Below are 9,494 nucleotides of genomic sequence, written 5' to 3' on the forward strand. Positions count from 1 at the left end.
CTGCCGGGCTCGCCCCCCTCCCCTTTCCCCCGCCGCGGCAACGCCCGCTGCTGCGGCAGAGAAAGCTGCTCGTCTCGGGGAACAAAAGGCTGCGGCGGCGGCGGGAGGGCGGGGGGACGGCGGCCGCCAGCATCGCGGCGGCGGGGACGGTTTGCACACGGGGGAGGGGGGGGCAACAAAGCCCCGGGGCGGATCCCCGGCCGGAAGAAGGGCCCCCGGGACCCGATTCACTGGCCCAGGGCAGCCGCCCCATCGCCGCGCTCCGCGCCTTTGTCCCCGCTGTCAGCGGCGAAACGGGGCGGCGGCGGCGGCACCGGTGCGCGGCGGCCGCTCCCGGCGAGCCCCGCCCCCGAGCCCCGCCCCGCCCCCCGCTGCGGGAGACAATGCCGCAGCCCCGCCCCGCCCCCGCCCGCCCATTGGCTCCGCGCCGTTCCCGCATGACGTCACCGGCAGGGCGGGGCGCGGCGCCCGATTTAAGGGGCGGCTCCGGGCGCGGCCGCCGCAGCGGCGAGTGCGGGAGCGGGAGCGGGAGGCGGCGGCGGCAGCAGCAGCGGCGGCGGCGGCGGCGGCGGCGGCGGCGGGGCGGCGGGGCAGCGGCGGAGATCGGCACCATGCGTGAGATCGTGCACATCCAGGCCGGGCAGTGCGGCAACCAGATCGGCGCCAAGGTACGGGGGGCGCCCTGGCCCTCTGCCTGCGACTCAGGGGCGGTGCCCGCTCAGAGCACCGGGCTGCGGGTGTCCCGCGGCTCCCACTGCTGGCAGGGTCCGCTTTCCCGCCGGGGAGCACCACCAGGTTCGCCCCGCCGCGGGAGAGTCGGTGCGGGGCGGCTGCCGGCGGGGGAACGTGGGGGGCTTCTCTGGCGTGGGCGGGGTGCGCCGTGGGGGGGTGGGCAGACTTGCCGTCCACTCGCTCCCCGCGGGCTGCAGGGGTCCCGGGCGGCGGGAGGGAAGGGGCGCCGAGCCGGTGCCACACCCCTCACGGCGGTGGGGGTGGTGGTGAGGGGCGCGGTGGCGGCCGTGTCTGGCGGGGGCCGCCCCCACGCGCGGCGAATCCTTGCGCGCCACGTCGCAGGGCTTTGGCCAGGGGGCGCGGGCGGGGCGTGGCGGCGCTGACCGACCCCCCTTTCGTATCCCCCACCCCGGTCCCCGCAGTTCTGGGAGGTTATCAGTGATGAGCACGGCATCGACCCCACTGGCAGCTACCACGGAGACAGCGACCTGCAGCTGGAGAGGATCAATGTCTACTACAATGAAGCCACCGGTAACGCACCTCTGTAACGAGCTTCCCTGCCCGGTGCTGCCCGGGGGGGGGGGGGGGGCGGGCAGGATGTCCCCGGAGCATACCGCTGTGGGGGCGGTGCCCCAGCCCTCCTTGCAGCAGGTGTCATCCTGGCACAGCTGTAACAGCTGCTTTGTATTCCCATCTCCACCTACCTCACTCCGAATTCCCTCATCCTCTGCATACTGGGCAGTGAAAAGCGGGGAGGTGGAAGGGAGTGCAGCAGGGCTCCTGCGGCACTGGCTGCCGGGCTGTAACGCTGGTGCTGGTTCCTCCCGCAGGTAACAAGTATGTCCCCCGCGCCATCCTGGTGGACCTGGAGCCCGGCACGATGGACTCTGTGCGCTCCGGCCCCTTTGGCCAGATCTTCCGGCCTGACAACTTTGTCTTTGGTGAGTGAGCGTGGGCTGGAGGCGTCCCGGAGCAGGAAAGGCTCAGAGTGAGTGACCCGGGGTCACTGGGTCACTGGACATCCCAACAGGGCAGTGGGGATGGAAGTGAGGGGTGAAGCCTGTGGGGCAGGAGAAGCGGGATCATCTCCATTCCTCCCCGGGGCAGTAACGTGGCACCTTACTTCTGGTCTGCCCTGTAGGTCAGAGCGGGGCTGGCAACAACTGGGCCAAGGGGCACTACACGGAAGGTGCGGAGCTGGTAGACTCGGTCCTGGATGTGGTGAGGAAGGAGTCGGAGAGCTGTGACTGCCTCCAGGGCTTCCAGTTGACCCATTCGTTGGGCGGCGGCACGGGCTCTGGGATGGGCACCCTGCTCATCAGCAAGATCCGGGAGGAGTACCCCGACCGCATCATGAACACCTTCAGCGTCATGCCCTCCCCCAAGGTGTCGGACACGGTGGTGGAGCCCTACAACGCCACCCTCTCTGTGCACCAGCTGGTGGAGAACACGGACGAGACCTACTGCATTGACAACGAGGCCCTGTATGACATTTGCTTCCGCACCCTGAAGCTGACCACTCCCACGTACGGAGACCTCAACCACCTGGTGTCGGCCACCATGAGCGGCGTGACCACCTGCCTTCGCTTCCCCGGCCAGCTGAACGCCGACCTGCGCAAGCTGGCGGTCAACATGGTGCCTTTCCCCCGGCTGCACTTCTTCATGCCGGGCTTCGCCCCTCTCACCAGCCGCGGCAGCCAGCAGTACCGAGCCCTGACGGTGCCCGAGCTGACGCAGCAGATGTTTGACTCCAAGAACATGATGGCCGCCTGCGACCCCCGCCACGGTCGCTACCTGACGGTGGCCGCCATCTTCCGGGGCCGCATGTCCATGAAGGAGGTGGACGAGCAGATGCTCAACGTGCAGAACAAGAACAGCAGCTACTTTGTGGAGTGGATTCCCAACAACGTGAAGACGGCCGTCTGCGACATCCCCCCGCGCGGCCTCAAGATGTCCGCCACCTTCATTGGCAACAGCACAGCTATTCAGGAGCTCTTCAAGAGGATCTCAGAGCAGTTCACGGCCATGTTCCGGCGCAAGGCGTTCTTGCACTGGTACACCGGCGAGGGCATGGATGAAATGGAGTTCACGGAGGCTGAGAGCAACATGAATGACCTGGTCTCTGAATACCAGCAATACCAGGATGCCACTGCTGATGAGCAGGGGGAATTTGAAGAGGAAGGAGAGGAGGATGAGGCATAAAGTTGAAATGGGTAGGAGTTAAGTATAGTCTGAGCAGGCAAGTGTTCATTGAGCGGAGGAATCTGTGCAGTTGTGCTGAAGCATGCATTTTTTTAATTTGGTGCTCTCCACTGTTGCTTCTGTCAGCAGTTTTGTATCCTTGACTGTCCAATGTAACAGTAGTTGCAAAAATACTTCAAAGTCTTCTGTTGAAATGGTTAACTTCTCAAACATAAAGGCTTTTTGTGTCCTAAACTGTCTCCTCTGACTTATTTCTGTCTAGATCAAGAAAATAACTCTTGTGTAATTTTCTGTAGCTTTACTTCTCAGTTTAATTCTTAACATCAATGAAAGTTAAAATCAATAAAACAAGATATCTGAGGCCATGAATCTGGCAGCTTGAGTGAACTTTGCAGTTGCTCAGCTTAAAATGGTAGCTAATTTATGGAAACTGGTGGTTCACTGTTAGACACTCTTGTGTGTAGCAGCTTAACCTATTGTTGGGGAGAAAGCTGCCTTAACTAATAGAAATAAGACACTGCACTTAAGAATCCTGCAACTCCTATTTATGGACATACATGGTGGTGAGGTCAGCAAGAAGGTATTGAATTCTACATTACAAGCTGTCAAAACTGATTTCACAGGATAGCTGCAGGCTTCCCCATTGCTATTCAGCAGGTCTTACTTTACTTGTTCCAGGGCCTATAGTGTATGCATATGGGTCGCCGTCTGTGATTTGACTTGGTCCTGATCTCTCCTGTCTCTACATAGGAAAAGTCCATTGAGAGAAGCATGGGTCTGTACCGTCAGACAACTTGAACTTGAGTAAGAACCTGAACTTGCTCTTCAGGCATAAAATTCTTTAATGTTTCCTAATAATAGTCATTAAGCTGCCCTTAACTGTAAAGGGAATGGCTCTTCAGGGCTATCAATTCCCTATAGGAGGTAAGAGTGATGGGCAGACTTCTAGATAACACGGCCCAAAAGGCTACCCAGAGCATATGTACAATCTTGGAGTAGTGTGGTAGATACCCTGACAATAGCTGTCTCCCACAGCGAAATTATGCATTTACAGGGCTGTTGTTTGATGCTCATGGTCCCTGCAGCAGGAAATGGACCTCTACCCAGGCAGGTGAGAGCAGTGCAGCAGCACCCTGTTGTGCATCTTTGCAGAGGTAAGTGTGGCTTCCTTAGAGTGTGTGTGGGGGGCCTTGTATTGCTATATGCTTAAAGGATGCAAGAATCCTCAGCGTGCCTACCATGCAGTTGTCAGTAGTAATAAGGCCTATGAGACTTCATACTCCTGCATAACAAGAGTAAAATCCCCTGTGGAGTGTAGCAGCTACCCAATATGTATGCTTAGTCCTTAGTTCACCTAAATGCCTCTTAGGAAGTGCTCCTGCACTAAAAAAAAACAAACAAACAAACAAAAAATGTTTTGAGAACTGCTACCATGTTACAATTACTGTGGTCCTTACTGTTCTGAAAGAGCTGGTGTGTGCAACCTCTCTTGTAATCCTTTAAGGAAATGGTTGTAAGGCATTACTGGAATAAAGACTTAAAAGGGAGCTACTGTGCATGCTAACATCTTGCCCATTTTGGCTCTCTTAATTGACCACTGCCTGCAGACTGCTCTGAGTGCACCCTGTTCCTTTGCTGATGAGCCTGTTATCTTACAGTGAGACCTACGATGGTGTGCAGGACAACAGACACTTGCTAAAGCTTTTCTCTCATCTGTAGGCTTCATTGCTGGTGTACACCCTGTAAAGAGGGATGAGAAGCACTTAAACTGCCTGAACTGTCAGTATACAAACACAACTGTATATACGCACGATAGTACTTGTGTTCCTTAGCACTTGTGCAGTTCTAGGATTAAGCATTAAACAAATTGAGGTTGTTTTAGTAACTGAGTTACTACATGCTGCCCCAGGCCCTTTGGGAAAATAACAGCTTATCCGGTTGTCAGAGTAACCTTCCCTTGAAATTACCTGGCTGGGTTGCACTTGAAACCATTTATCATATAGCTTTGTTTGTAAAGCTGAGAAGGGGAGCCAGCAAAAGAATTTAAACAAAGTTTAACTAAAACATGAGAACCTGCTCTTTGATAGTAAAGACCTTCCTTTCTGCTGTGGGGGTGTAGCAGGTTTCACTCGTGTTCAGCATGTCTAGCTTCTAATTCTTAGTGTAATTACACTGTCTCTAGCTACCCAAGTAACACATTTTGGAACAGCTTCCTTACTAGAAAGTGGGACACCATCCTACATGGCTTGCTGCTGTTTGTATCCTGTTTCTTTTTCTCTAGAGAAAGAGAAACCATAAATAGCGATACTCTAGACAGAAACATGTTCTTTCCTGAATCCTACACAGCTTATTTGCCAGTCATAATTATTTAAAAAAAAATCAAACCATCATTTCAGTAGGAGCTGAAAATACAGGAAAGGGAGATACTGGAAGATTTAGAGGGGAGGTTCAAAACTCCTTGGTAGGAACAGTAAGTTAACCATAAGGAAGGATGAGCCTTTTACTGGGCCTGGGGGCTACAGTACCATTTTTTTTTTTTTCCTGTTGGATCTTTGAGCTTTACCTGTATCTATCACCCAGGAGACCATGCACTGTAAAAACTGGAGGCTGGCTGCTGTATGCCAAACAACAAACAGATGTCTCTGCAAGTGCTCATGGTCGCACTTTTTCTGTTTCACAGAGAAAGCAGAACCACTGAAAGGAATTCAGATTAGGTAATCTTACTACCTTCACCTTTATTGGGTGTTGATTTGTATTTGTCCATGTGGTGAACAACACCTCTAAGGCTAAAAGTCTTGCATGAAGCATCCTGTCTGGAAGAAATGAGGATAGATGGTATGGTCTTAGTGGCATGCAGCTTAAGCCACTTACAATGACTCACTTGTGTTGAGATAGAAGTTAATAATATCAAGCAATACATTTTTGTTTTGACATATCAATGGTGGCCTGCAAGGAAGCATTCTCCTCTGTTGACAGTTAGAGCTGATGATGTTGGGGTAGGGAACAATGTTGGGTTTTTTTTGTTCCCTTTGTTTAATGTGTGGCATTTTTTAAGACATTAGCAGAATGTCTTGACCAAGGCAAACAACTTTTGTCCACTGGTAGATGCAAGATGGTAAAGCTAAATAAGGCTGTAAAAGCAGCTAGGTACTATGTAGGTTTACTTTAAATGGAAATGGAATGAGGTGTGGTGGCACTGAGATGCCATCTCTCCTAATTTCCATTCCCTGTTTAGTTCTAGGACCTCAGTCTAAGCCATTGTAACAGCAGTGTTGTGGAAGGATAGTCCAATATGTGGTCTGGTTCTTCAAAGCATTTAAGTCTGCTGAGAACATAGGCCTACATCTGTTTTCCAATCTGTCAAGTGGGAAGCACGAACAATTCTTCCCAACATATGTGAGGTGCCCATATATGTCAGGAATTTGGTTGCATTAAACATACAGTGGGCTCAGTGGTGTGATAAGAATCAAACCTGAAGCCCATCCTGTTGACAGGTGTATCCTTCCAGAAGGTATGAGGTGAATAACACAGTAAACCCAAGTAGCAATAGGATTTATAACCTGAAGAAGGAAGGGAATACAGATCTTTGGTCTTCTTCTCCAGCCAATTCTCTGCAAAAATGGAGTAAAACCCTGATGATCTCTGCAGGGAAATATGCTCATGGGTGATATTATCATATGCTGCTTACTTCAAAAGAGTACAGTGCTAGTAGGTCCTTCCAGGTATCTGTGCAAATGCTATGTACTTAAAGGAACCATGATGGACTGGCACAGTCCTTATGGGACAGTGTTGCAATGCACTCCTGCAAAATACAGCTCTGGTGCCTGGAGGGACTGTGGCAGAGTGGTGCAAGAGGGACAAGTTTTCTTACCTCACCACAAAGAGTTGGGGCATCTAGCAGTACTCTCCACACCAGAAAGCGTTCTCCCCTTGCTTCCTTCATCTTTTGCCCCTCCCTGTAACTTACGTGTAAGGTCAGGATGAACCCTGGTACTGGCTTGGAGTAGGGTAAATTTCATGGTGTTCCATTGAAATCACTTTCCTGAAAACAAAACCAACCAAAACCCACAACACCCAAACCCCCACACCTCATTGTCTTACTACATCTTTTTAAGCGCTGTTAAATTATATTAAGTGTTGCTTTGCAGTAGGAGATGCCTCAATTATTGCTTTCTGTCCAATGAAGCCTAATATTTTTGTCTGCTAAAGAAAGCTATGAGGAGATAAAATCCTCTCTGGAGAAATCATGTGACTACCCCCTATATTTGGTACGTACTCTTTCTTCCAAGGGATGTCATTCTACTTTTCCATTCCACATTAAAGCATAACGAACAGATGCTTTTAGGGACCATTCAGATGTGGTAGCCTGCCTAGGAGCTATAGGCAGTGCTGTTCCCCTGAACCTGCTCATTGTAGGGGAGGCACTGTTTTCTCAATTACAAATAATCCCCTTCTCAATCTTCCCGTCTATTTTTCAGCTGCTTCTACTTTTCCACAGGACAAAGCTTGTGACTATTTTGATGTGTTATGTGTGTCTGAGGTAATCCAAGTAAGGTTATTTTTCCCCCTTTCTTCAGCTGAGAATAAACCTTTATAAAGAAGTATTAGGTGCTAATCTTGTATGTGACTGAAAAAGATTTTTGAGAATTTTCCCCCTTCCAGTCTAAAATTCATTCATGCTAAGCACCTGCCTTTTGATACTCCAGCAATCACCTGTCCTGGTCTGTTTGTTATTTATTAAGATTGGTAAGAGCAGCCTATGGGATCACAGATCCTTCCATTTTAGATGGTTATCTTCAGCTTGCCTACATGAACATCCAAAATGGAAGCATTTTGTCACAGGAAAGTTCCTGAGGACACGGTGCATTTTGGAAAAAGACAGTTCTTGGCCCTGACTCTACTGGACACTTGTCCAGCTGGAGCCCTCTGAGCATTTGGATTCAAGGCACAGGGAGGGTATTGGGGGGAAGCTGTGAAAGCCTGCCCTGCCCCCCAGCCATTCTGCCAGCAAGGGCACAGTGCAGGTGACAACTCTTTCCTCTCCCTGAGCAGTTTAACAAGGAGCGATTTGTTTCCTTGCTCCTTGCTTCAATCCTATTTCAAGTATTTTATTTGTGAATCTGCCAGCAAGAAAAATTGTGTCTTTTTGAAATGTGTGTGTAAGAAGGCTATCTATTTACAGTATCTAAGCAAAAAAGAAATAATTGAAGAGTAGGTCATTCCCTCTTCCCCACTCAAAGCCATTTTTCCCTTATGGGCAGAATTTCACTTGTAAGGGAGGAAATCAAGTTAGCTTTGTTAAATTCTTGTTTATTAACGTTTGATTCTTGTATGGTAGAGATTTTCTAACTGGTCTCAATTTATCCAAATGTCATCTTTTATAATAAAATTATTTTTCTCACTTGGCTTCTTTGGTAAATTTAAGGCATATTTTCTTTCCTTTTGTTTTTTTTGTTAAGAATGCCCCTATCAAAGCAAACAGAAACATTAATAATAATCCAGCTTTAGCAGAATGTGAAAACACTTCCTCCAGATGATGAAATGGCTACCCTGGCAGAGGTTGTACAGCTTGTTCAGTGAACAGTTCTCTGTTGTTTTGCACTGAAAAATGTTTCCACGTTTTCCATGAATGTAATAGAAAGATACTGCCTGCCTTTGTAGTGAATAATTAAACAGGATTTTGAAGCAGAATTCAAATGGTGTCACAGCAAGCTTTACAAACATCAGATGAAATTCAAGCATTGACTTCTTACAGTCTGCTTCTCTGCATCCAGCATAATGCTGGTCTTATAATTAATAAATTAACTGTATGGCTGGTTTTTGCAAATTCCACCTATGATTCCAGCACCACCCTAGCAGGCAGAGAGAAAGAGCAAGCTTGGGTTAAATATTTCCAGGGCATTGAGAAAACTGCCGCTTGCAGAAGTGGGTAGCTTCATGGGCTGGGCTGGCCTGATTCAATATCCTCCAGCTGCTGAAAAGGTTGGTGCTACTCCCCTCACCCTGCTTCAGGTGTTTCCTTTGTGTTATTTCCTTTAGGCAGCTCCAGGGCACGTCTGACCCCTCTACCAGTCAGTTCAGCTCCCTAAACTCCACAGTTAGGGACGGTAAACTGGGGTGGGGAATAAGTTTTTCCTTGGATTAGGGAGTGTGCCAGAGGGAGAAATGGTGCAAAGGAGGAGGAAAAGACAGGCAGCGGGAAGCAGGAGAGAGCAGAGCAAGATGTTTGGTCAATTCGGCACCTAATGTGACAGCACCCTGAACTCTCCCATGGGGAACCTAGGCTATTTTAAGCAGTGTACATTGAATGCCACTGCAAGCTACTGCATCTCTTAGCAGACATCTCAAGATGAAATTTAGAGTTTGCTCGGTGTCGGTTTGAGTTACAAGTAACTATTGGATTGCAAGATAGAGCAAGGAGGCTAAGGAACAAAAGAAACAGTGACTAGCAGATCAAAGCTGCTATCTGTGCCTTGTTCTTGATGACGTGCGGGGAAATACGCTACCGTGGAAAATGTGATATCAGCATTTCATTTATATTGATGCTGGACTCTTAGTCA

The 9,494-nt window shown here is 50.0% G+C and overlaps 1 protein-coding gene across 1 annotated transcript; it reads left to right on the forward strand.

Annotated features, from left to right (window-relative positions):
- The first annotated feature begins 506 nt into the window (after nt 1-506).
- Nucleotides 507-3,168, forward strand: LOC142053057 (tubulin beta-2 chain). The gene is made up of 4 exons (XM_075084141.1): nt 507-668; nt 1,155-1,263; nt 1,563-1,673; nt 1,874-3,168. The coding sequence occupies exons 1-4, from the start codon at nt 612-614 to the stop codon at nt 2,932-2,934; spliced, it is 1,338 nt and encodes a 445-aa protein (XP_074940242.1). The 5' UTR covers nt 507-611; the 3' UTR covers nt 2,935-3,168.
- Nucleotides 3,169-9,494: the final 6,326 nt, after the last annotated feature.

Source organism: Phalacrocorax aristotelis, chromosome 2, assembly GCF_949628215.1.
Source record: "Phalacrocorax aristotelis chromosome 2, bGulAri2.1, whole genome shotgun sequence".
Lineage (NCBI taxonomy): Eukaryota > Metazoa > Chordata > Aves > Suliformes > Phalacrocoracidae > Phalacrocorax > Phalacrocorax aristotelis.